Source organism: Cicer arietinum, chromosome 2, assembly GCF_000331145.2.
Source record: "Cicer arietinum cultivar CDC Frontier isolate Library 1 chromosome 2, Cicar.CDCFrontier_v2.0, whole genome shotgun sequence".
NCBI lineage: Eukaryota > Viridiplantae > Streptophyta > Magnoliopsida > Fabales > Fabaceae > Cicer > Cicer arietinum.
Window position 1 is genome coordinate 47939219 of NC_021161.2, and position 26955 is coordinate 47966173.

The 26955-nt window shown below is 30.8% G+C and overlaps 3 protein-coding genes across 4 annotated transcripts in view; all 3 read right to left on the bottom strand.

Moving 5' to 3' along the window:
• Positions 1-1606: 1606 nt before the first annotated feature.
• LOC101508932 (protein disulfide isomerase-like 2-3) lies at positions 1607-6133 on the bottom strand. Its single transcript, XM_004491029.4, has 9 exons — positions 5952-6133; positions 5048-5206; positions 4461-4574; positions 4081-4244; positions 3845-3944; positions 3264-3440; positions 3034-3179; positions 2355-2501; positions 1607-2113 (listed from the first exon to the last, which is right to left on the bottom strand). The coding sequence occupies exons 1-9, from the start codon at positions 6078-6080 to the stop codon at positions 1939-1941; spliced, it is 1311 nt and encodes a 436-aa protein (XP_004491086.1). The 5' UTR covers positions 6081-6133; the 3' UTR covers positions 1607-1938.
• A 2466-nt stretch (positions 6134-8599) lies between these two features.
• LOC101509247 (triacylglycerol lipase 2) lies at positions 8600-19728 on the bottom strand. The gene is made up of 13 exons (XM_004491031.4): positions 19406-19728; positions 19262-19326; positions 18462-18574; positions 15383-15578; positions 12510-12716; positions 12290-12391; positions 11669-11809; positions 11222-11332; positions 10494-10637; positions 10220-10260; positions 9879-9958; positions 9706-9801; positions 8600-9038 (listed from the first exon to the last, which is right to left on the bottom strand). Exons 1-13 carry the CDS (start codon positions 19590-19592, stop codon positions 8716-8718), a joined length of 1806 nt encoding a protein of 601 aa, XP_004491088.3. The 5' UTR covers positions 19593-19728; the 3' UTR covers positions 8600-8715.
• Positions 19729-21043: 1315 nt separating this feature from the next.
• The window catches only part of LOC101509797 (E3 ubiquitin-protein ligase BRE1-like 2), a 12506-nt gene continuing 6594 nt past the window's right edge, over positions 21044-26955 (bottom strand). The window contains exons 10-21 of one of the 2 annotated variants that reach the window (XM_073365317.1): positions 26863-26949; positions 26580-26766; positions 26336-26496; positions 25354-25425; positions 24930-25006; positions 24499-24690; positions 23749-23821; positions 23552-23638; positions 22720-22857; positions 22408-22610; positions 21739-21901; positions 21044-21295 (exon numbers count right to left, since the gene is read on the bottom strand). In XM_073365317.1, the coding sequence (XP_073221418.1) occupies positions 21164-21295; positions 21739-21901; positions 22408-22610; positions 22720-22857; positions 23552-23638; positions 23749-23821; positions 24499-24690; positions 24930-25006; positions 25354-25425; positions 26336-26496; positions 26580-26766; positions 26863-26949 (1572 nt within the window). In that variant the 3' untranslated portion in view covers positions 21044-21163. Of the gene's footprint in view, positions 21296-21738; positions 21917-22407; positions 22611-22719; positions 22858-23551; positions 23639-23748; positions 23822-24498; positions 24691-24929; positions 25007-25353; positions 25426-26335; positions 26497-26579; positions 26767-26862; positions 26950-26955 lie in introns of those variants that run through there. The other variant, XM_073365318.1, reaches the window with a different exon arrangement.

Below are 26955 nucleotides of genomic sequence, written 5' to 3' on the forward strand. Positions count from 1 at the left end.
TGAATAGTTGCATGCGTGATAGTTTCTTTGTGGTGCATCGAACCGGAATAAAATAGAAATTAGAGCATTGCTATATGTTAAGAAGGAATTTATGCACGAATTTCCCGGTTGAATACGATTCGTATTCTATGGAATAAGAGTTCGGTTAGTTTTTGACTGAATTCATGGGTTTATTTATCAATAGTAGGTTTTGATGGAATTCATAAGTTAAGGTATAGGGATGGTAATTTATCCGCAAAAACAATTAACAATGGGTAAGATAAAAACTCGCATAATGGATATGGGCATGAGGACGGATAATTACTCGCAAAATTAAACGGGTATGGGTACAGTTATTATAGTACTCACTTTGTCCCGTACTTGTATATATATAAATATATTATTTATTTATTAATTAGTGTTTAGTTTAATTAAATATTTTCTTATATGTTTTAACATCTATTAATATCATTGAAGTACTATAATATTTATAATCGAAAAATAAATTTTTGTAAATTTTTTAAAAATTTGATAATGATAAATAGGTAAATAATTGTGATTTTATAACTAAAAGTTGTGTTTTATTAATAGTGACTTTATATTTATACTTAGAATTTCATATCAATTGTTTTTACAGATCTCGAATAATATTCTTGAAATACTTGCAACTTTATAAGATATTATTATGAAATATTTTTTATTTATAAAAATTTATGATTAGATTTAAGATATTTAAATAATTTTTAAATTTAATTACAATAATATTATTTATTTATCGTTCTATTTTAGTTAAAGCGTGAGTAATAAATATAGGGACGGACACTTAAGTACCTAGAGGATAAGGGTATGGGTATTAAAGTTGATATCTAAGAGGATACTGACACAGATATGGGTAATTTTTTTAAACTGTGAGTATGGAAACAGATATTATAGTACCCTACCCAAATCCTACTCATTGTCATCCCTATTAAAATAGATGATCTCCCTCCGAAAACGCGATATTCAGGTAATTGAAAGTTGACTTGTGAGTAAACATTGGAGTGGATGAATAATCACCTAAGCTTGTAAATAAACATTGGGTGGACGAATAATCACCCAAGTTAAATGAATAATCACCTAAGTTAAATGGTCAATAGTAATTTTTCAGTTAACTAATGATCGTTAGAATTTGATACAAAGATTCCATTTTATGGTTGCGTTGCAACAAACTAAATAGTTATTCCGTCAAAGCACAAGATGTTTCTATTAAAAAGTAATCTATTGTCAATTAATAACCTATAACTAAACGATGTAAGTTCCACATTAGCTTGATATGATTAACAAATTTCAATAAATAAAAGGGCGTAGTTTTGTTTTGAATGGAGATAGGAGTGTGGGTAGTTAATATATTTTTTTTTTTGCAACAAAAGAAAAGTGGTGTGTTGTCAACATTAAATAAAGAGAGCTATTGTTACCCTCCCCGATCCTAAAATACTACAAGTGTATTTAAAGATATACTTCTGAACAAGAAAAAAATCATGTTCTTGTCTGAAAGGAAAAACTGCATTTTTCAAAGTACACTTCCAAAATACACAAGGGAAACTCCCTTGAATAAATTTGAATGGACAACGATCCAAAGAACCAGGTCTCAACAGCATTACCCAATAATTCATAAAAGACAAATCAATGTTTCATAGTTCTGAAGTTTGTACTTAGTTAACTGATGTTCAATTGTTCATTAATAGGAAGAAAAAAAAAAGAAAATAGCAAAACATGCTTACATTTTCCTGAGATATGTTGTACCATTGAATGACACATGATGCTCCTCAAGAGATCCCTCATCACTAAACTAGTATTTAACTCATCATAACAAACAAACACATTTCCCTTTTATATTCTACATAACTATCATTTTCTCTAGCATAAAATGGTGGTGACTTAAAAACCACTACTTTCGTATCATTTGCTCAGCGTGATTCACTATAGTTCATCTTTGCTTGAGGCATCTTCTCCCATGAGTTCTTCAAGAGAAAATTCATCTTCCTCAATTATTTCTCCATCTTTTCCATCCCATGGTTCTGTCTTTACAATGGTAGGAGTGCCTGATAGAGGTAAATTCCCTTTGCCACCGCGTCCAGCTTCTTTCACAAATTCTCTGAAGAAAATAAATCAATAATGTTCAAGTACTTGTTCATTTCAGTAAAGTTTTCAATATTTGATCTTATATACTAGCATAAGCAGTTGTGACTGTTTAAGATAGTTTATAGAAATAACTTATGACATGTTTATATGTTGTTGTCAGCTTATATCAATAGATATTAAGAATAGCTTACGCTTATGTTATAAGTTGTTTATCCAAACGGAATTTTAGCATAAAATTAGAAGAATAGACTTACATAATATGTTCAAGTTCAAAAGCACTCTTGAGAGGAGCATAAACAGCTTTCTTAATGTTTAGGGCTACTAAAGCTGGATAACCATAGCCACCAACACCCACATTCTTCTCAAGATCTGGCTGCTTTCCGGCAGCTACCCAAACATAACTGTTCAATACACAAATTCAATAAGAAAATGTTAAGAATTTGTCAACAATGATTGATTTAAACATGTGTTGATAAAGCATATTTACAAAATCAATCCAGTTGTGGTATTTAAACGACTAAAATCAAATCACTTTTGCGACAACAATCTTAACGGTTAGCGCAATTCAATTAAGTTGTTAATTAAGTTGTTAATTACGCTCAGTAAATAAATAATATTATTCATTAACCATCAACGTACTTGCATTAACTACCACTTTGAACATGATTAACCATAATTTGTGTTCCAATCTAGATGTACATGTACACCTGAAAGTTATGGTTAACAGTGTCCGAATTTGTGGTTAATGAGTTTCGTCATATGGTATATCCCATTCACAATCTATTTGAACTGTGTTAGCCACTTGTATAAAATTTATTTCTCAAATCTATTAGGACAAACAAAAAATGATAAACTAAATATGAATTATGAAGGGATTAACACAAGAATTGATGTTAAAGTATGAACCATAAGAAAAATGCTGTTTTCACTTGCCTGTAAGGACTCCTTTTGAATTTCTCTGCAACTGATAATAACTGCTGAAGGTATTTGTTTCTCCCCTCGGCCTTGGAATCCAAAATGTCGGGAAGGAAGGCAACAAAACAGATAGCGGCAGAACCGCATTTCTCTTCCAGAACATCCTATAGACAAACACATGTTTATATCCTTTGTTTCAAACCGGTGTACAACCAAGTAAAGTTTGAAGGAGAAGAGCAAACACTTACTGCACTATGTAGCTCTGTCACTTCCGGTGGAGCAACATTTGTTTCCAGCTGCTCTAATGCAAATGATTCGATAGCTGAGGCGCTTCTTGCACCCTCGTAAGGAATTGGAGTATCTTTATCAGCCCCGAATACCAAGATTGTTGGGAATCCTTGAACGTTGAACCTGCTCATTAGAGACTGACAAAAACATCCAGGTCAGAAAAATATATAGGACCTGTTTGGATGGGTATATTTGAGCTATCTACTGACGTAAACACATCTGAGACTTTTTGAGAGAACTTTTCAGCTTATTTTCATAAGCTGTCTAGGATAGCTTACAAAAACAGCTTAAAAAGTTTATTAAAAAATAGTTTGACTTTATTTTATCTTTTGTTATATAGAAATAGTTTATACAAAAGCACTTATATGATAAGTATTTATGTTATAAACATTTAATTAAGTTGTTTATCCAAACAATATGTAACTAGAAGATGTAACTAGAAGGAAAAAATAAAAAGTTTGATATTTAACACTACATTTAAGTGTAATATTCAATAGAATTGAGTACTAATTCATATCAACTATGAGACATATAACCTTACCTTTTCGGCGTCACAGTCAACATGACCCAGCTTAACCTTCCCTTTCAAATTATTGGACGCTTTTTTCCACTCAGGAGCTAATTTTTTACAATGTCCACACCTTTGAGAAATAAAAAAAAAACATAAAGTTGTTATTAGATTTAGAACTGCAAATTTGAAAATAGAGAAGTACAGGTTCAGTCAAGTAACAAAAATGATATCCAAAATTTAACTCGCGAAATATAGGAAGAACTCACCAAGGTGCGAAAAATTCTACAATCCAAAGTTCTTTGCTTTTGACAACCAATTCATCAAAGTTACGAGAGTTTAATTCTACCGAAGCAGAAGAACTTGTTTCTGATTTTTCATTCGATCCCCCTGTCGCTTTTCCATTTATTCGCTCCTTCAAAAGCGCCTTTACCTGTACATGCAGATAAAGGCTCATCTATTTGCCTTCTCATTTATTTGTGGTCATACAATTTTTCATAGACGTAAAAAGAAATTGTTTTGTTTTCCACAAAAGAAGACATCTATCTAATGTATCCAAAATCCAAAATGTAATACTCATTGCTAGAGATATTTGACCAAAACTTATGAGCAAAAATTTTAAAACACCGCAGAAGAGATTCCAACGAACCTGTTGAAGTGCGAATTCTGCGATTGGTTTGACATCTCTGGCTCCTTGGTAATCAACCGGTGGTTTTCCAGGTGCAAACACCTTTATAGTTGGAAATCCTCTAATCCCATATTCCTGCAGGGAATTAAGAAAAGGCACAAAAATCTAAATATTTGTTTTGATCTCTCCAGTATACAGTTATAATTAAAAAAAATAAAAAGAAAATAGATGAACATATAAATCATAACTGAAGAAATTTACAAGAACTACATGAATACATATTTCATCATGCAAACAACAACAAATGTCATTTAAGAGACACGACGAGAAAGAATCTCACAACAAACATATTCTACTTCATCTAGGTAATATTTTCTTCCTTCCATACAAACTAATTTGCTATAAAATTGCAGTATCTAAAGCATTAGTAGTTCATTGTTTATTGGTTATGCATAACATAATCATGTTTTGTTATAGTTATCACTTTTAACACATCTTATTATTCAGAAAGACTAAATACAAGATGAAAACAACACGTGCAACTAGTCTTCCTTTAACAGATTTCGTTAAAATTGAAATATTTATATGAAAAGTGAAGAATGGAAAACCTGAGCAAGAGACTGGTGAGCATCAGCATCAAGTGCTGCCACAGTAACTACACCCTTTAATACAGTAGCTGCCTTCTCCCATATAGGAGTAAGAGCCTTACAGTGTCCACACCATGGAGCAAAGAATTCAACAAGAACAACTCCATTTGAATTCAGAACCTGTCATTATTCAGAAACCACACACAAAACCTGATGCATTACAAACTAGATAAAGCAAAGAAAAAGCTAACTCATAAAAATGAATCATATTTTCTAGGGAAGGGTCTGGTATTCAACATATCAAAATAAAATCCTGATGCGATAATATAAATTTGAGTTTAACTTTGATACATAGTCATTTGTATGTCTAAAAAGTTTTACACCGACAATAAATCACAATCAACCATATGTGCGACTTTAGAAATAGTTATGATTAAAGTTAAACATTTTTAATAATTTAACAGTTATAATTGATTGATAGTGTGAATATTTTTACATGGACGCAGTATATGAATTAAATCCTATTAATTTTTCCCATAATAAAACACTAACATTAACACATACTTGCACAAGTATGAATTAATAGATTTCTCTAATACATATCACATAAATCAAAATTGTATCTCCACGAGTTCCTCCACTAAAGACAGAATTGATAAAATCAAACATATTTAAACACTACAAATCAATGAAAATAAAAACATGACAACACAACAACAGAAGAAATCCCAATGCAACACAATTCGAATATCCAGAAATTAGAAATATCAAATGCAAAACACCCAGATGGATTTCAAGTAAAAAGATTCAAAATTTCACGATTTTACTCCATACCCATTTTCAAAAAGTAACTAATCGAGTGGGATCACGAACTGGGTCATTAAAAAAACAAAAAACAAAAAACAAAAAAATCAAAATTATTTACCTTGGACTTGAAGTTGGAGGGAGTGAGCTGAAGAACGGGTGAGGAAGAACCGTAGAGTGCATAAGAAGGAAGGAGATTGTTGAAAATGAAAAGAAAAATAGTTAGAGAAACGAATGATAGCTTTGCCATTTTCTCTCTGAGACACAGTTTTTGGTCTGTGAATCTGCGTAAGGAAGAACAAAAACCCATCAATTTGTATATAGAGAAATAACTCTCTCTTTGCAACGTGTGCCTTCCAATCAAATATTTCCACGTCATCTATTGTGTTTCTATATCATTTTTTAATTGTTAAATATTTCAAAAAAATTATGGTCTTATTTTTTGGACAATAGCTTTGTGATCCGGTTATTAGGTTCTATATTGTGCGATTAATCCTTAGAAAATGGTTATATCTCTATTAGTATTAATGTAAGATTTACATTTTTTTAATACCTATAGAAGTTTAAATAATTTAATCATTTGGTCGGTCAAAAGAAAAACAAAGATTAGTTATTTTATTGGCAAGAAAATAAATTACATATGTTATCTTTCTTTATCGAGGGAATGTTATTTTATATTTCTTTTGACGACTATTATAAAAAGAGAAAAAATTCATAAATATTAATTAAGTGTAATTAATTTTATAAATTTCATGTAAAATATATGTTAAATATTTTGAATTAAATAAAAAATTATTGAAAATAATAACATCAAATAATTTAAAAATAATTAATTACTTTTTATAATAATAATTGGAGGAAGTAATTTCTTTTAAAGAATCTTGTGAGTTTAATTAAGTGGTTGCAAAAATTGTTTTTAAATTTTTCTTATAAATAAAGTTTATTAAGAAAAAAATAAAAACAAAATCTGCTCAAATATACCTAATCCAAAAAAAGCAAAAATAACTGCAAATAAAATTATTTAAATTACGCATGTTTTCTTGGGTAGAAGTTAGATAAAGCATTCTGCATAATTTTTAAAAAAAAAATAAATCACTTTTTTTTATAAATTTCATTGGTCGTAAAATTATTTTGCAAATACCTTCTTTATCTTTATATCTCCTACTATTTTTTCCACAAACATCTTTATTTAAAAAGAAATATGCAACAAATCAATTTCAGCTAAAATTAAATTGAATATAAATTAATTTATATTTAAATACATTTATATAAAGTAAGTTAAACAAATTGTAGAGTCAAAATTTTAAATTAAAATTAATTGTAAAGAAAAAATCAATTATACTCGAACACATCTAAATATATCAAAATCAATTTTGCCTCAATTAAAAATTAAACTAAATATACATTTACCTATTTTGCAGTGTAAATGTGTGATTTTTGTTTGTATCAATCTTCGAGAACATAAGAGAAATGATTCTGATAATTCAAAAATTGATTAGATATGAGTAAAATTTAATTAAATATTATTTCAATTAACGAATGAAATTGGGTATTTTCCAAAGTCGAACAATTCAGCCTTCCCTTAAGTGGGGGTAATGGTCATCGTAAAAGAATTGATTTTTTTTATGTATTTATTCTTATAAAAAATACTTTAGAATGTAATTTATAAAAAAATAAAAAATAAAAAATAAATAAAGTTTAATAAGGATGCAATGTCAATGTTTTTTTTGGTCAACCAATGTCAATGTAAGTAAGAGTAACGGTGGAAGTAGGTTGGATCACAAATTATTATTATTATTATTTAATACAAACTGTTTTACTATTATATATTAGGGGTGGACATAATTATCGGACCCGCCCGAATCCGACCGACCCAATATAAAATTTAAATTTGCGGACGGGTTTCTTCGGGTCGATGGGTTAAGCGGGTGAAAAATAAGGGTTCATATGGTTTTATACGGTGGGGTTCGGATGAGTAATTTGGATCCGCCGATACTCGAACCCGACCGATTTATATTATTATTTTTATATTATATGTTAATATTATTAATTTTATATTATATATTAATATATAAATTTAAAATACACAAAAAGTCACTTGCCAAAAATTAAAAAAAATGGCCAATTTATTAAAAAAACCCAGCCACAAGGCAAATGTTTTTTAAAAGCAGTCCAGCCCAACAACAGAACCAAGTCCAACAACTCAGCCCAATTAAAAATAAGTTATGTAGCAGATTGAGCTAATAAATTATAAAAGAGCAGATTTTTTTTCTTAAATAAAAGCAAAAAAAACTGAATAATTTAGAATGAAAAAAAAAGCAAAAAAAGTCCAATAAAATTCAACCAATTTTTATCCGCCCATACATAACCGACACCCGATCTACCCGAACCCGACGTACCCGATTTAAAATATAGACGAAATTGGGCCAAAACATCAAACCCATGGATTGGGCCGGTTTTACATTTTAGGCCCGAACCCACCCATACCCGCCCGATGTCCACCCCTATTATATATCATACATTGTTTAATATTTTATTCTATTTTCTTGTGAAAATAATAATAATTGTTTAATTTTATGTAATATTTGTCATAAAAAAGTAAAAAAATCGGCCTCATTAGATCTCTGGATCCAAGGGTAATGGTGAAGTAGGTTTGGTCTCATAGGTTTAAAAGAAGTTAATTTTTAACATAATAACATATAGTAGTGATAAGGGAAGTGAAATTTTGCTGATGATATCCACAAAACATAAAAGTATATGGCAATTTCCTTTAATAATAATATATATCTTCTATATGCTTACATTTTGAAATTTCTTTACTATTAATTTCTTTGACATGGAAACAAAATAAATTTAAAAAATTCTATAAGGTGTATTATCATTCTTTATGATTGAAGCTTAAAGAAAGATATAAGAGGTTCATACACATCTTTCCTAGCATTTTCACCCATAACATAATCAGCATGTGCATAATCATTTCTATACTGAACTACAAGCTTATCTCCATCATGATCTTTGAGACTTTCTAATAGAAGTTGAACATCTTTTACATCAGAAAGTGCATCAGCACCTCCATAACTAATGAAGAGAGGAAGATCATTTGGAAGTCTTGTCATGTCATATATTGGAGGTGTGGATTGTCCATAGTGTCTTATGTTCTCATCTCTGTTCTCATAATCAAACATTGCTATTGTTCCTTCTCTTATCACTGTCATAATTCATAGGATTAAAAAATTCAATTATCCTCTTATGCAAACAAATTATTCTTCTAATATTAATAACCTACGTAGCACTGACACTTCAGATTGAAGATGTGTTTAGTGTTTGACTCGTGTTGACACCGACACTTTAAATTGAAGATGTATTTGGTGTCTGACACGTGTCGACGCTGACACATACAGTTACATTAAATCACTTTTATTTTTTAAATTATTATCGGTGTCTACAAGTTGAGGTCATTTTTGGTGCTCGTGTCAATGCTACATAATTAATAACAGGTTCTAGTTGCATTTTCAATATACATACTTTCTTTTTAACATGAAGTATAGGATATATATTGACAAAACTACATCAGAGGCTTGTTTAAAGATAAAGGACTAATTTGTTATTTGACACAAAAAATAAATTACTTATCTGAGACGTTAAATTAAGTTAAAGGACTTCTAGTGTAGTTTTGTCCATGGTTTTAAATTGCAGTCTACAACTGCAATATAACGAATTTTGAGGTTTCTGCAGTAGCATCACAACCACATTTTTTTGCATTTTGCCAATATAAATGTTTGCAGCGTAATCGCAACCGCAATTTAAAACCATAGTTTTTCCATATATAATGTTGTCATACATGATATTTGAATTAGGAAAATAGGAACAATTACTCTGAGATAGATGAATCATGTTCTTTGTTGCTGTTGACTGAGGCTCATGATCTAGAAAAGTACTTATTATCGAAGGGTTTACACAGCAATTCGGGCCTGAAAGCATAACCAAAAATGTAAATATAGATGATAAATGTTAAATTAGACCATCAATTTTGGAACATGCATGAAACCTGTGAAAGAAGTTAACAAGTTGCTGCAGTCAATGGAAGTGGTCTTGCACATGTCCTTAAGAAACTTTACAACAGACCCCCTATTCAAACATGAGAGGAACAAATGAGTTGAAACTAATTCTAAACTCATGATTGATTAGCATAACATGATTAGTCATATACTTGCTTAATGTGTGACATTGAAATATTAATCAAGAATTTTGAGAAGTTTCAACTATTGTCTACAACAAGAAAATTTTGAGCTTAAGTCTTATTAGTTTTCAGCCCAAAATGCAAAGTAATGAATGATAGTATCAACCATTTAATTACATGCATAAAAAAAGATAATAAGAATTACTTACTCTCTCAGACTAAATTCAAAAATTCCCAATTTGTATAGTGACTGTTAAGACAAAAAAAACACAAATTTTCTCAGTGTAAAGATTTTGAATTTTGAGCAAAAATTTTTACTACTCTGGAATTAAATATAAGCAAAAGTGACAATCAAAAAGTTGATTTATCAAGTCAAGAACAAATACATCAACTTTTCAGTTACCACTTACGTTAATATTTCCTTCTAGAGGAAGAATCTATTTTCTTTTAGTGAAAAAAAACTGATGTGTTTCCAAGAATTACCTCTGCAATGAAATTTTCAGCAGCATTTTTAGCAAGTGGTGAAGTCATCTGACCAACATAGGCAATTGGACAAAGCAAGGCTGCTGATCTCAACTTGTCAAGTAATTGATCTTTGGAAAAAGCAGCCAATGCAACCAATGTTCCCTACAAAAAAAAAAAATCCAACAATCATCAGTCTTCAATTTACAGACTCAAATCCCTTAAGCAAAGTTTCGAGTTTGACTCTTGTAGATGAAAAAAATGTGTTTGGAAGGGTAGACTCCACTAAAGGTGGTCATCCAGATTCTCCGTCATCAAAGTCACTAGATACTGTTAGGAACCTAAGAATTGGACTCCATAAATTTAGAAGAAGAACGCTAATATTTAGAAAAGTATAAGAAATAATAGAAGAGAATCTCCAAGAAAAAGATACACAGAGCGGATACGCTCCAACAAGGCGGATGCACTCTTCTAAGGGAGAGAAAGTCTTTACTTATAGACTTCCCATACAAGAGATCATGGGGAAATGATTCAAAAGCAACTACCTAATAAACTCTAACTACCAAAACAGACACATAACTAACCTAACTAACTAACTAACTTCCTAACTACTCTAATAACTTATAACTACTTTAATTTCCCTTCATTCTATAATCTAACAAATATTGCGCTCTAATAACATGGTTACCAAAAAACAAGTATGGAGAGGTGAAAGAAAACAACATGAACAAAAATTCAGAAATAATCACCTGTGAGTGACCAACATAGTGTAGTTTTTGTCCAGTTTGATCATGCACATATTGAAATGTTGCTGGAAGATCATATGCTACTAATTCATCCCATGACCAATTCCAATAATCCTAAAAAGTGGAACCTGATATAAGCAATAGAATCAAATTGACTGAATCACCAATGTGGTCCTCGAAATTGTAGGGGTCAAACAATTCATTGGTCCTTGAAATTTACGAATTTTCAAAATGATATCAGAAATTGAAATCCTCGATCACATTAGTCCGCATCAGACAATTTTAAAAACTAAATTGGCCGACCAAAAAGAACTAATGTGATCAAACATTTTTCAATTTCAAGATTCTAAGTTGGCAACGCCTTACAATTTCACAGACGATTTTGGTGATCGAGTCGAATCAAATTGCTGATTAGAAAAGAACAGCAACATATAGTTAACAAAAACTAACCGAGCTGTTACTAGAAAAAGATGTATGTTGATGACTATATTTGGTTCCACGTGTGTTAGCAATCCAAACATCAAATCCATTTTCTGCCAAAAGAAATGCAAGAGATTGACTTGGAGGTAGCAATAACCATGTCACACCATCCTATACAAACACACAAACATTAACCTTAATTTCCAACATCAACAACAACAAAAGTCATTAAAAACTTAGTTTCCTTAAATATAGGACTTCGTTCACTGAATCATAGAAATTAAGAATGTTGGTAATAGTACTAAAATTGTTAACAATTGATATTGTTTATACAGTTTTTACAAGTTTATCCTTCAAATAGTGATAGAGTTGGTTTTATATTCCCATTACAGTATTTATTGTTGATTACAGAAAAAAATGTAAAATAATTAAGAGTATTTTGGTAAAAATTATTATTAAAATGACACTAATGATCATTTTACAAATAGTCACTGACGAGGTCTCTTCAGTTAACAATATTGACCTTTTACCACTGAATTAAGTCATTTAACATCTCTTGATAAAATAATAATTAATGCAGTTGAAAATACAAAATACTATGAAATTTTTCAAGAGAGTCTTATATTTATCTAGGAGATAGTACTAACTAACCATGAATAGTCCATGCTGTAGCAGAACTGGTATGCTATTTCCATGTCTACCCCTTGGTAGAATTCTCTGCATGTTGAGAACATATCCATCTTGTGTTGTCACCTAAAAGCAATTATATATACATAAAAGCTATTTAGAATCTACTTCTTGTTCTAAATGTTGCTGATTTTTTAATCAGAACACAAAACAGAAACAGATTAAAGTAATGAACAGTACCTACCAAGTGTTCTTCACAAGCATAGTTTTGTGTCTTCACCAATGATGAACAAACACCATCACTTAGTGTTGGTGCCAATGCAGTGATAGTGTTGAGAGGTAACAATTTTGTTCTTGTTGCAAGAGTTGAACACCAGAAGAGAATCATCACAAGGGTTATTGAGAGTAATCTATTTGCCATCTTGTATTTTTTTTTTTTCTGATGCATTGATTAATCTTCTTAATTCAGATATTATTTATAGTCACATAAAACAGAATAAAAACATAGGAAGAAAAATGATGATAAAAATGAAAAAGTTATTCACATGAGTGCTTCTGAACCACCTTTTTGTCAATTGATTGGACCTAGTGGTTTAAAATATGCATATGTGGGGTCTACATTGAATACCATTAAATTATGAGGAATAATGATATTAGTAACCCTCTCTTTAATAAACATTTTTTAATATAGATTATGTTTTTAAATTTATCTTATTAAATTGTGTTGATCCTACGTAAATTTAGAATAATCCTTATGAATTTTAACTAACACTCTTTGTCTCTAATTATAAGAGTTACTTATAAAATTTTCCACATTAAAAAAATGGTTTATTAGTAATAAATTTATCAAAATTATATTATTTTTCATAATTATTTTTAAAATTATTGATATCAGAAAAGAGAATTATTTTTATAAAAAAAATTAGTAATGCACATAGAATTTTAGAAAATATTTTATATTAAAAAGAGGTTGAATGGAGTGTATTGAAAAATGTGTCAGTGTTTTCTTATATTTTTGTTAAAGTATTATGGAGAGTTTTGGATTTTGTTGCCATGATTCCTTAGCTTAACATGAAATGTGTGAATAGTTATTAATTTCAGAGGTGCATATAGAAAAAGCCAAAAAATGTGCCTTGAGAAAAATGTTGAGTAATAGTTCTTGTTTTGTCTCACAAAGCAAACAAAGCCTTGACTCCAAATAAGGGCATTGGAAACTTAGACTAGAGGCTTTTCTTATCATAGAAGCATGGAATTTATAGATGTACCATGGCTTAAGATTAAGAAATAAACTCCAAATGTTACTCAACAAATATTTTTTGAACATTCTTTATTATTAGGCCACGTTTCACACTTATGCTAAAATTTGTTTCTTTTTCTTGTGTTAATGTTTGAGCAATTGTTTTGTATAGGGGTGTTTATGAGATGGTTTGATTTGAATTTAGGATACAATAAAACTCGAATTAGTCAGATTTAATAATTGATATTTTATATAACCAAAGTGAATAATGTATCGGATTAAGTGCAATTCAAATACAATTGAATTGAATTTTTAGTTGTATTCATGTATATAAAAAAAATCTTATATTGTTTAGAATCAAGAATAAAAATAACAGAAAAAATGTATAATGAATTTAAAGTCAAAATAAATTGAATTCGTTAAAAAAAATTAACAAATTTAAATTAAATTCATCTAATTAAAATAGGACTAGTTTAGCTCAGATCACCGAGTTAAAATTTAAATAGAAGTGAGTTATTAATTTTGTTTACACTTTCATTCTCATATATTTTCTTCTCTTTTTATATAAATTTTTAAAAGTTTTCAAGATAAAAATTGTTTAAGAATTTATCTTTTGTAACCTCAAACGACGAAGTTCAAATCTTTTAAAAGCAGTTGTAAAATTATCATTGATACCACTATTATTAATAAAAAAAAAACAACAACATAAAAATACTTATTTTTTAATGATTTCAATTTATGGTAAAACAAATTTTAAATAATAATATTACTTTCAATTATTATTTAACTTTTTCTATGATTAAATTGACACATCTAATTAATCTTTTTACCAAAAATCTAATCAAAATTTGGTGGTAAACATAACAATGACACTATTAGATCAAAATATAAAAAAGAACAGTAAAAGATAAAGATAGGTGAGCTTAAATACTTATGATTAAAATACATAACTTTAGAAGTTCAAAATCACAAAAAATATATATATATATAATATTAAAACCATAAACTCTAAACCTTTAATCAATTATTTCAAGTTTGATATGAAATAAATTGAATGCCTATATACTAGTCAGAACCGGTTTAATTGATTTTATTTAGATTTCTTTTAAGGGAAATTGATTTAGATTATTGGAATCGTTAGAACAATCCAATTCAATTATTATCTCCAATTCGACCTAAACTTTTATTAAAAAGGTAAGAAGTAAAATTGATAATAAAAAATTTAAAAGAAATAAAATTTCAAAATGAAAGTTGATATATTCAGAATGATTAAAAGGACCTTAGATAATTTTACCCTTTACTAACTATTCACACCAAATCAGTTATGTTTTATCCATTTTGCTACCATCACAGTCACACACTAGTTTTCCAACTACAGACCCGTCCATTGAATTATCATCTTTTAGTTTTTTACAACTGAATGACCCATCTTGATACAAAGGTTTGTTATTAAATCTTACACAGGTTACACTCTTAACAACTTGGTCATTCCGCAAGCACACAGAATTATTCCAACTAACATAATGAAAGTTGAATAAACAAAAGTAACAATTGCGAGATCTATTTGTCAAAACTTCAAAAGTAAGGTAAGTATGTGTATTTCCTACTTTATAAATTTAATAATTATTATCAAAACAAAAAAAAAAAACATAAGTTTCATCACATGAAGGATGAAGTGCATGCTAAAATAATTTATAATACCAGTTTCAAAATCTGACTATAATTGGTAATAACTACATTGCTCCTCTGTTTATCAGATGGAAGACTAATCCAATAATACCTGAAGCTATGTGCTTGAAACAACCATTTTAATGGTAGTATTAATTCTAATGGGATTTTCCAACAATGTGTGTGGAAGATGCATCTTTTATTATTGTTTAAGATGTTTTTACTGCAGTATCTGGCACTTTGGTTCTTGTAAGGGGTCTTCTAAGGAACTTGAATTGCCAACCTTTAGGTTTTATATTCCCAAGCATTTGCCATCTTCTAGGTTTAATCTGTCCTAGAATTTTCATTTGCTCCTTTCTGAACTTCTTGGTTGTGTACCAGCTTCCACCTCTCCATCCTAAGCCATACCTGAATATCAGCTAAAGTTAAAAATTATGGCTAAAAGGAAATTAAAACATTTGAATTAATTGATTGCAAAATACCAACACTCAATACACTCAACGTGCAAATTTGATACTCCTATCTGTAACTCTAATATCTAGTTGGCATGCAATATATAATTCAATGTTGTAAATAGCAGATCACGGAAAACAGCGATTTCTTCAAATTCCACTATGCAATAGTGGTATGACACTACTATAACTGCTATTTGACAACATTTTGTTCTACATATGTAATGTAATGAATAAGTTTGACACCTTAACAGTGCTATACATCTGATTCAGAAGCAAGCCTGTTGAGGAAGGGCATACTTGTCCAAGTAAACAGAAAGCAAAGAAAAGAAATGGACTGTGAGAGTGAGAAAGAGTGACCTACCCCTCCCACCAGAGGCTCATTTTCCTCCCACTCCCAAAGTCCTTTTATATTAGCGAAATTATACCCAAAATAAATCCTCACCACATATTGATTATTAAGTTATCCTCAAAATTTTAGAAGTTTGAGATCTTAAAGATAAGGAAGATCAAGTTCATGTTCAGGACACCATTATCACATGGAGAAAAGAAATGGGACTTCAAGAAACCATATTTGTGCCCTTTTAGTTTAGTCGCCCCAATCTTGCATGTAAAAACATTTTCCCATTACATACAAGAAAGAAGCAAAAACAATTTGGAAGTAAATATTTTCAGATATGACTGTCGTCGATATTCAATTTTAGGTGTGAAGAAGAATCTAAAATTTAAGGGTGAGCAGAATTACTTGAATGTTTTGTCAGAATACTAAATTCAATTACAACACAATTTCACTGCTAAAATAGTTTACTAAGAAGCATGTTTGAAGTAATGGTTTAATCTGTTTCCATATTTCAAAATTAATTTTTGTTTTTATCTCTATGTTTCACTTCCTTGGTGAGTCGTAGTGGTTGGAAATTTGAAGCAAATTATTAGTTGGTAAGGAAAACTATATACTGAGCTATCATAAGAGTAACAACAACAAACAAACCTTATCCTACTAGATAAGTTTGACTACATATATGATATATCAGAAAACATTAAGTTCAAAGGTAGACAATTTACTTCTAAATCTCTCTTAATGGTTTCGTCTGAAGTTTCTTTTGGTCGCCCACACCCCTAATTACTGGACTATTCTCTATTTGGTCACCCCTTCTTACCAGTTACCAGTGCTTATATGAGCCTTTACCACATATGTCCATATCGGCCAAAGACAATATTCAATTACCTTTTATACAACGGAAGAAACACCAATTTTCTTCCTAATGATTGGATTCCTAATCTTATCTAGTCCATCTTAATATTTTCATCTCTATAAGTATAACACTGAGTTTACTTTGTCGTTAGTTCTTTATGACTAAATGCTAAGTCACCATAGTATTGTATGCCTTGTAGCTATATAGCAAAATTTACTTTTAAGCTTAATGATACATTTGTATCACAGATCACACCCAAAACATTCCTTGAATTCATCCACTACTTGAATCCTATCACTAACATCCCTGTCTTCTTTCATTTTGTATGACAAGTATGATAAATCTAAGGTACTTGAAAATGTGAGACTTGTGGTATTGCATGTTCCCCACTTTTTACCTTTATAAGCTATAATATTTGTTGTCTATTGCCAACTATGCATTTCATATATATCACCTTATTCTTACTTAAGCAAAAATCATGTATTTCTAAGTCCTATCTCTGTATTTCTGTATTCCTCAATCTTCTATTTATTTAATCTCTCGACTCCATAATCATCTGCAGAAAACATGCATTGTGGCATTGTCTCTTCGATATGTTCATTAAACATGTCATCGACCCAATATGAAAAGACCAAGGCTTAAGATTAAAACTCAGTGCATACTTATAGCTATAGGGAAATCTACTTGTATTCTCACACTAGTCAAATGTTAGAATGCAAACTTCTTCCTTTTCTATAGCCTTCTAGAACATTTCTCTTGGTAAACTATCATATGTCATTTCTAAATCATTAAAAACCATGTGTAGCTCTTTTTGAGTCCTCCGATGTCTCTCCATCAGTCTTTGGGGCAAGTACATAGAATCCATAATCCTCTCCACAACATAAAACTAAATTGACTTTTTGTGATGTTGAGATCTTGCTTCAACCTCTACTCAGCTACTCTCTTCCAAAACTACATAGTATGACTTATGAGTTTAGCCCCCCTAATTTGCAGGTATGTGAACTTTGGTAGGAGCTATCATAAATTCATAAGTATCAAGCAACCTAATTGAATCCAACTAAACTGCAAGATAAAAGATTCAAAATGATTTGAATAACAGACCAAGTAAATGAGTCACTCGAGGTAGGACTTTCAACTATAATAACATACACAAATAGCATGTTAGATTTGACTTGAATATAGACAATTAAATTCCTTTCTTCAGTAATTTGCTTAAGCTTTGCAGCTTATCATTAACAGATGTTAATTATACAATAATGAAAACCACCAAAGCCTTTTTTGCTCACTAGATGAAACTGGCTAAGTAAAGCAAACAAGTACAACTATCAACAATCTTTTATAATAAAAAACAACAACCGTGCTACAGTTTTTCATGTTTCTGCAAGTCACTATCTCAAAATTGTCAATGAATATTCATAAACAGTGAAACTTGTAAGTGTGTTCCACAACGATACAATCAATACCCTTTCTACTTATACTTTTCAACTGCCCTAATGATAAAACTAAATGACACCATATAAAATCATGATGGATGCAATGAAAAACAAAGAAACAAATAGCTGATTGTAATGGCCAAGAGTAAGAAGATGTTAAGGATTAATTCATAGAGTTAAGCATAGGAAACACTCAAGCGAACCAAAACAAACCCGATAAGTAAGGCTGTTCCAGCAGTGGCAGCGCAAGCAGGAATACTGCAACCTCCAGGAGGACCAACAATGTCTTTGATTTCAGAATGTTGAAGATTTACATGGTTTTTCATCTAGCATAAACAGATCAGAAAAGTTATTCCGAAAACAAAAATATAGTCCAAAACTATGTATGCACACACACAGACGATTGGTTTTGACTTTTTTAAGAGAAATGATATTTTGACACATAAATTTGACAGCAACTTGTATGGTTAACAAAGATTAAATATATGATTAATTATGTTCAGTGAATTGTTAATGAATATAACAAAGTGTCACAACTCATTAATCATCCATTGAACATAATTAACTATGACTTTGAATTTCATTAGCCAGAATTTTCACTGTGTTCAAGTATACATGATATCCATTAAATAAGGTGGTTTGGGGGAGTTGGAGTGAAAGGAGGCCATGGGTTCAATTACTCTCTATAACAAAATTAACAACTAATTACTAACATTGGCTATTTAAAATAAAAAACATGATATCCATCAACTATCCAAATTGTATTCTAATTAATATACGTGATATTTAGGAGCTGAAATATATAAGATTTTAGGTGTTCAAACATAGTATCCATTAATCACGATTTGTGTACATAATACACTTAAAAATTTACTATTAACGGCGTTCAAAATTGTAGTTAATTGTGTTCAGGAGATCGTAATTGTTATATTCATCAACCATCCACTACATATAACAAAGTATACGGAAAAAAAAAAAAAGCAAAATGAAAACAGATAGATAGATATATATACAGCATGTTCAATGGATTGAAGCCTTTCATCAACTCTGGTATCATGCACATGACGCAACGAATACCCTAAAAAATATGAACGAAAAAAATAAATAAAAAATGTAAGCATAATAATAATGAAATTAGGGTAAGAGAGAGAGAGAACCGATGAAAGCAGTAGCAACGGATGCAATGGAAGTTCCAACGGTGAAAACAACACGGTGCCTCTCAAACGTATCCTTAGTGGAAAAGTAAGTGTCTTGAATAGCAGCCCAAGAATTCAGAGATTTTCGTTTAAGGTTAGCAGCGGAAACTGAATTTGAGATTGATCCCAAATTCCTTAATCGATGCATAATGCATTCTACTATACTGCCTTCTTCAAAACCCGCAAACCAACCCTATATCGACATTGCCAATCAAAATTATAGATTCTTCTTACTTCTTCTCACTCAACCAATCATCAACGATTTAATTCATGGGATTTAAAATTGAGAAAATAAAAAAACAAGTAAAATTATATGAAAAAACTGTATTGTTTTTTTGTTTTTAAAAAAAAATAAATAAATCGTGGCCTTCAAATACTATCATCTCATTTCATAATTATAATATATACTTAATTTTTTATAGAGTTTAATTTGTACATATTAAAAATATATAAATATTTTACTTTTATTATATCACAAATACTCATCTCTTTTATTTTAGAGGTAGTTATCATATAAATCAAACAAATATCGTATAAATTAAATATTTTAAAAAATAATACAGTCAAATGGTTACTATACAAGTAGTGTAAATCTTATTTTAAATGACATCAAATCAATGTTAGAAATTATAATTTATTTTTAAAAATAATTATTTTAATAAATTTTTAATTGTTTGTTACATGTTTTATAAAAATTGAAATATAAAAATAATTTAAAAATTGCTTAAATGAAATTTGAATAATTTTTAGTAAAATTTATTTTTGATAATGGATTTTTTTTCAAATATTTTTATTAACATTAAAATAAACACAAAATAATTTTTTTTTAATGATAAAAATATCTAACAAATAATCTCTAAATTAAAAATACCAAAATCTTCTTTTTTTTCTTCATAATTCACAACAAACTGACCCTACATCATTGAATAAGTCATCCATCTGGTCCACAAAATTACATGTGCTAAAAATTTGGTCACTAAATTAAAGAAGTTACAAAGCAATTCATAAAATTGAAAATTTTAATGACGATAGCGAGGAGGGGCCATAATGGCATTTTTTGTGCGTCAATAACACGATTCTTTCTACTATTGATACACCATTTGGGATTAGTGGCTACAAAGAAATGAGTTCAAAATAAATGTATTGTTGAGTAGAAATATCAATTTTCGTTTCAAATAAGTAGTTTGAAGTTTAAGGTTTTATATAACTGAGTCATTTTGAACTAGTTCATTTGATCGGTTGGGTTAGGCTGAGTTCATTTTTATGTAAGTTTTAGAAAAATAAGATATTTTATCCGGCAAAAATTGTGGACTAGCGAAATTGTGTCTAGATTGATATGTTTGGGTCTGCAAACTTAGATAGATACATGAAGGGTGTTGTTTGGGTCTGAGTAGATTTACAACGATGACTACAAGGTTTGATGAAGAGTACTAGCAAAAGGCAAAAAGGTACAGGATAAGATTACAAGGTGTTCAACGTGATTTTGAGGGGAACAGATTCTCTAGCAAAAGGCAAAAAAGGACAGGATAAGACTATGTTACTTGAAAGTAGACTAGTGCTACCAATAATAGCATACACAACAAGTGCAAGAAAAACCAATGTCTATAATCCGAAAATTTATTACTCATATGGATAAGAATGCTTGTCTAAGAGTACACAACAATGACAATGGATCCAAAATATTTAACAACACAAGACAAGGAGACATCATTACATGTCTCATATTTTAACAAAGCGAACATCACTCTGTCCAAATGCAGTTCCACACGCAGGACATTTGCGGTGACGGAGTTCAAGATTTCTTTGTATACATGGATTGCAGAATAGATGATAGCACTTCACAATCACCACCTGCCATACACAGATTAATCTTAGATAAAGCTGTTGCAATAAATTTTATTTAGCCGTCTTCAAAGTTCGAAAAAAATTGGTCTAAATAAATGCGAGTCTAAGAAAATGTGCAAAATCAGTTTTGCAACTTATCCATTTCAAAACAATCATAATACCAAAAAAGAACAAGTGTGCATTTGGAAAAATAGCTTAATTGAGAACTTATTTAATATACTACACTATAGCTTAGTTTATCTATTGTTTGTAAGATACACTGAAGAGTTTATTTAAAAATAAGCTGAAAACAACTTTTGAATAGGTCCTAAGTTATTTTTAAGAATGCACCCAAATACAAATATACATGCTTATGATGAAAGTTAAAATAAGCTATTCCAAACACTCCCAAGTTATTTAACAACCATAAAAGCAAGAACTGTAGTGGGATAAGTTGGCTTGTGTTTTACCTCCTTTGGACGGTCAGAACAAACAGTGCATTTGATCATGTTCTTGCAAACTCTTATTTCCTCTTCAAGCTTCTGTACTGCAGTTTCTCCGGCTTCAGAATTCAGCTCAGCAATTTGATTGTTTACTTCCATTAATTCTTCCTCAAGCTTCCTCCGTGAACTCCTGCATGCATTTCACCTAGATAAAGTAAAGAGATATACTTCTCTCGAAAGATTAATTAGCTTGATATGGTATCTGCAAAAATATGCCATCATAAAATCTACATGTTTAATCAAACTCTTCTTTCTTTTTTGAAAAACCAATTGTAGAAACTTGTTGAGTTTTCATAGAATACGATTTCACACAAACTAAGCAACCATGGAAAAATAAGTCGACATCAGAACTGAACCATGTACCAAGATTCATGAGCTCCAAGCCTCGAAGACTATTTCTGATCCCCCCAGTTTACTTAAGCCCGGACCAATATAACTAATTCATCGGTTACACAAACTTACGGAACTCTAGGATCCTCATTAGAAATAAAACTGTATACGCAATTTTCTCCACTCCCCAAATAAACACACTAAACCTTACTTAGTGGAGGGTAGTTTGAACCCTAACGTAAACACTTATGTTTAAAAATCTACCCTGGATCCAAACTTGATCGAACGACCAAGGGAGAAAATTACCTTTCGCTATCCAATTCCTTTTCAATAGCTTCTATATCTTTCTGAATTTGGTCGTATTCTTTCTCTGAAGATGAAGCAGCAGACTTGAGCAACTTAAACTCCTTCTCAGCATCAGCCAATTCCCACCTGGCAAACTCTAAGGCAGCTGCAACGCGCTTTTCATCTTGAGTACATTTAGCGGCTTCTGATAGAATACATTCGATCTGCTAGGTTCAAATAATTATTTACAACAGTGAGCAGCAGCAATGTTGTCCAGCGAAATATCAAAATAAAATATATAAGTGGGGGGATAAGCAGCAGGGGTAACAGGACCTGCTCTTCACTACTTGCAATCCTCGTCTTTGATTTTTCTATCAAAGAATTAAGCTGTTGAAGTTGATCAGCTAAGGTTTGCTTTTCAGACAGTAAAGCGTTATGTAATTGTTTTGCCTTCACGCTTTCTGATACAAGCTGCATAAAGTTTGCAATATGATGAAAACAAGGTCTCATTAACAAGTGGAATTATTTATGTAGAAAGCAAGTATACCAAATTTTAGAAAATAGCATGATTTTCTATCCTTTCCAAAATCAATTCCAACAGTAACAATCCACCACGACTGAGAAAATTGATTTGGCAAGGTACTTCGCCAACATTTTCTATTTTTTTTTAAAAAACATCTAGGCTTGTCCAAAGTTGATTCCAGCAGATGTGGCCCATCAGTTCTTTAAACATGTGTCATTCATTCATTATTAGTAGTAGTATTTATACAAATCCTTTTTAGTAGTTTGGCACCGAATGATGTTTTCAAACAACAACCAAGTGTGCTAAAGATCTATTTGATTTGAGAAAACCTTTTCCATTTTCATATAAAGGCTACCTATATTCTCACTTTGTATTCGGCTATCAAAGTTTTGCATTATTGGAAACAAGAAACAAAGTAAAAAAAAGATAACGTGTTTGTACTTCAAAATGAAAATAAAAAATGTTTTCACAAAGTAAACAGGTCCAAATATTTAGTTACAAAGATGAAGCATTAATTTTTCATCAACAGGGTTAGCAAAAGCCTAGACAATAACCTAAACATTACAAGAATTGTGCATGGATAAAAATTGTGAAGACCACAGCAAGATAACATTTACAATTACTAGTGATAAGAAGACATACCTTAATATTATAGTCATCCCTCTCAGCCACCTGCTGTAACAGATGTTGGTGTTGTGTCTGCATATCTTCATATGCTTGACCAATAGTCTACAAGAAAGCAATTAATTGTATTACAAGAAAAGACATTCAGAGCAACCCTTCACTGACTGCTGTTCATCTAGTTCAAGTACGAAGGAAAGTGAAGTTATAAAGGAAACCTCAATTTCAGATATATAGGCCTCTGCCTCAGCCTCTTTAACTTTAACAGCCTCACTCAGCTCCAACTTGTTTCTGAATAGGGGCAGATAAAACATGGTCAAGGAATGAATCAACAGATTGATAAACTGAGGCAGTTTGAAAAATCATTTATTCCATTCATATGAAAACAATCATTTGAAAAAAAAAAACATAATAATGATATAAAAAAATGAGTCCAGCCCAATATAAACACCTAAAACAAACAAATAAAAAGAACTGTTAAGACATCTTGTCATTCAAATCACGTAGATGTTTCAAAATCAATTTTCTGATTTTCATCAAGCCTGTATATGTTAAAGATACACAAAAGTATAAAACCATTCATGTATCCTTATGTAGTAACTTAAGCTTTACGAATAGGCAAAATGACCCCGATGAACTAGTGACATAATGAAATAGATACCGCTTAACTTTATAAATTATGTGCCTCGACAAAGTCATTATGTGATAAAAACTCAAAATGCAACTCTTGCATACATCCCAAGGCATACAATGCCTAAGGAGCATAACATATCGGCCCAAGGACAAAGTCCTTGAACTCTACATAAACTTTTCACACATCTACCTTTCACTCCTCATCACCAGAAAACTCTCCCAAATAAAAAACCACTAACATGGAACTAAGAAGGAGGAAAAAACAATAGACATTCTCTACCAGTTTGTCAACGCAGCAAATCTATAATCAACATAATAGTTGCATAAACACAAACCTTTCAGTTGCATCCAGCTTGGCCCTTAAGTCCTCTATTTCAGCTTCTGCGGCTTTAAGCCTTTGTTCACAAGCAGCTTCAGCTTCATTAGCAGCTCTTACTCTCAACTCTAGACCATGTTCATCTAAAGCATTTTTCAGCATTTCAGCTTGAGAGCGAGCTTTACTTTCAGATTCTCTAACTTCTGGCAAGCTGAAATCAAGTTATTAGCAGAATGAGTCATCCAAGTAGACAAAAAGAACAAAATTTTGTTAACATCTAGCAAAAAATTGACAAGCACAACTGGCAGGTGTTTGTTTCCATTACTTTGTCGAACAAATTAATCCGTGTTATCATCCCAAACACAGCATAGAGTAACAAATCAAAAAAATTACAACTATAAATTTAACTAGATGGAACTCTGCCCACTGAACAAACTCAGATCACCATACCTTTTCGCATAATCCTCCGGACCATACATATCCAGAACAAATTCTAACTCCTGATTCGACTGCTGTAACTTTTCAATCTGTAACAAAACATCTTAATCAGTTGTTTGAAGATTAGTTATGGACAATCTAGAAGGCCACTAAAATCATAATGCAGATATGTTTTTGAGAATCATAGAAAATATAGGTGCAGATACACATGCAAAACACATAATAACAAAGGCAAAGAAAAACATTGCAATTAAATCTGACTCGGTCACAGACATGTTCTAAGACTTAGAAGGTAAAAGATAAGTGACGCACAGTTAAATTTTATCTCAAATGAGGAAATTGGCAATTATTATTGCTATACAACAGAGGCACTCAAGAACAAAATACCTACAGATAAAAAATAAAAAAATTAAGGTAAAAGCCAGGGTAGACTTACCAATGCTTTTGAAGACTTTATTTCCAAAACCTGTTCAGCACATTTGTTTACGAGGCTCTTGAGTTCGCTTGTCTGCTTCAAAACAAAGGAATTAATAAAGATTAATGTTAAAAAAGTATGTATGGTATTAATTCAAGGACAAGAACCTGCCTATAACCTCTTGCAGTATATTCCAACTTAAATGATTTCTCAAATCATTAATTTCAAAGAGGTGTAAATCAATAAAATATTCCAGTTTGGTCCGTAACTGCATTTTATCATTTACTAATCATAGTGTTTTTTATATATGCAGCAAGCATGATTTATTACAACAAAACTGTAAATGTTCTTTTGATAACTTACACCAAATGTAAATCTCTTCCTATAAATTAAGATGCATACAGAATTATGTCAGTTTCATTAAACAAAGAAATTGACATTTGCAATTCCGATGCCTTATTGGGGGGACTAGACCAAAACCTAGATGAGAAAAAATTACACAGAATGATTACTAGAGCCATAACAAGCTACTTTATCAGCACAGTTACTTCCTTCCCTCCATATAAATGTGTAAAACAGTAAAACGCATATTATTACAAAGAAAAAGACAATTTCCCCATGGGCTTCTAATTTGCCCATGTGAACATTTGTGAAGGCATCAATGACTAACTTGGAGTCACACTCCAACCAGAGACTGAGCCAGCTGCTCAGGTGAGAAATCTCCATCCCCAGCATAGCTGCACAAAGTTCTGCATAGTTCTACTTTGTCCACACTTACCATTCTAGCGCCTTTTTCCGAACAGTTAGCATTTGAGTGAATCATGTCTTGACATTTAACAACAAAAATTAAGACGCCTTGTAAGACTAGAGCTTCCGACCACTATACTATATAAAAATAACTAAGCAAAGAACATCACAGACTCAAATTATCTAGATAAATTTCTGTAGAAGACCTATCATAAAGTAGGTGAGAAATAAAATGAAGGCACTTTGTGAGAATAACCTTCCCACTCAATTTTGCTCTTAGTGAATGTGATTTCTCACGCAATGATACAGCTTCAACAGCTGCATCCTTCCATCGCTTCAACTGCGCTTCCATCATCCCCATTTCTTTAGATAAAGCTGAAGCCATCACACGAAACTCGGCTTTGATATCTTTTCTCCCTGAAACATGTAAGATTGTAAGAAACTAGAAAATCCAAACATACACACTGCAAATCTAAACACAGAAAATTTGATATGCAGACCAGTGTCCTGTTTGGCCTCTTCCATCTTAATTTCAAGATCATTCCTTTCTATAATACACTTCTGCAATTGAAGCTCGAGCTCATCAGCCCTAGAGTCAGAGTTGTCAAGGATGCGCCTTGCATTATCAGCAGACTCCAATTTCATATTCAGTTCCTTCTCCCATTTTGTGACATTAGCCCTACCAGCCTAAAATTACATTTTAAAATAATATGTAAAAAGAGACGCAACAACAAAAAATCAATTATCAAAAGAAAAAGAAGAAAAAAAGAAATAACTGTTAACCTGCAGAGACTCTGTCAATGATTTGTATCGATCCAATTCAGCGATCCAATGTTGAAGTTGATCATTTGCTAAAGAGTATATTCGGGAAGAGCG

Bases quoted from the DNA above. Each gene is read 5' to 3' on its own strand.
- LOC101508932 (XM_004491029.4), bottom strand. From the start codon at position 6,080: ATGGCAAAGCTATCATTCGTTTCTCTAACTATTTTTCTTTTCATTTTC. The intron at 4,575-5,047 runs GTTTTCCATTCT...AATTCCCTGCAG, and splicing joins CTCACCAGTCTCTTGCTCAG to GAATATGGGATTAGAGGATT. The intron at 3,441-3,844 runs GTAAGGTTATAT...TGTTTTTGTCAG, and splicing joins TTGACTGTGACGCCGAAAAG to TCTCTAATGAGCAGGTTCAA.
- LOC101509247 (XM_004491031.4), bottom strand. From the start codon at position 19,592: ATGCATCGATTAAGGAATTTGGGATCAATCTCAAATTCAGTTTCCGCT. The intron at 12,717-15,382 runs TAAACAATAATA...TAAGAAGATTAA, and splicing joins ATACTGCAGTAAAAACATCT to TCAATGCATCAGAAAAAAAA. The intron at 9,959-10,219 runs GTAAGTAATTCT...ATGTTTGAATAG, and splicing joins TTTGAATTTAGTCTGAGAGA to GGGGTCTGTTGTAAAGTTTC.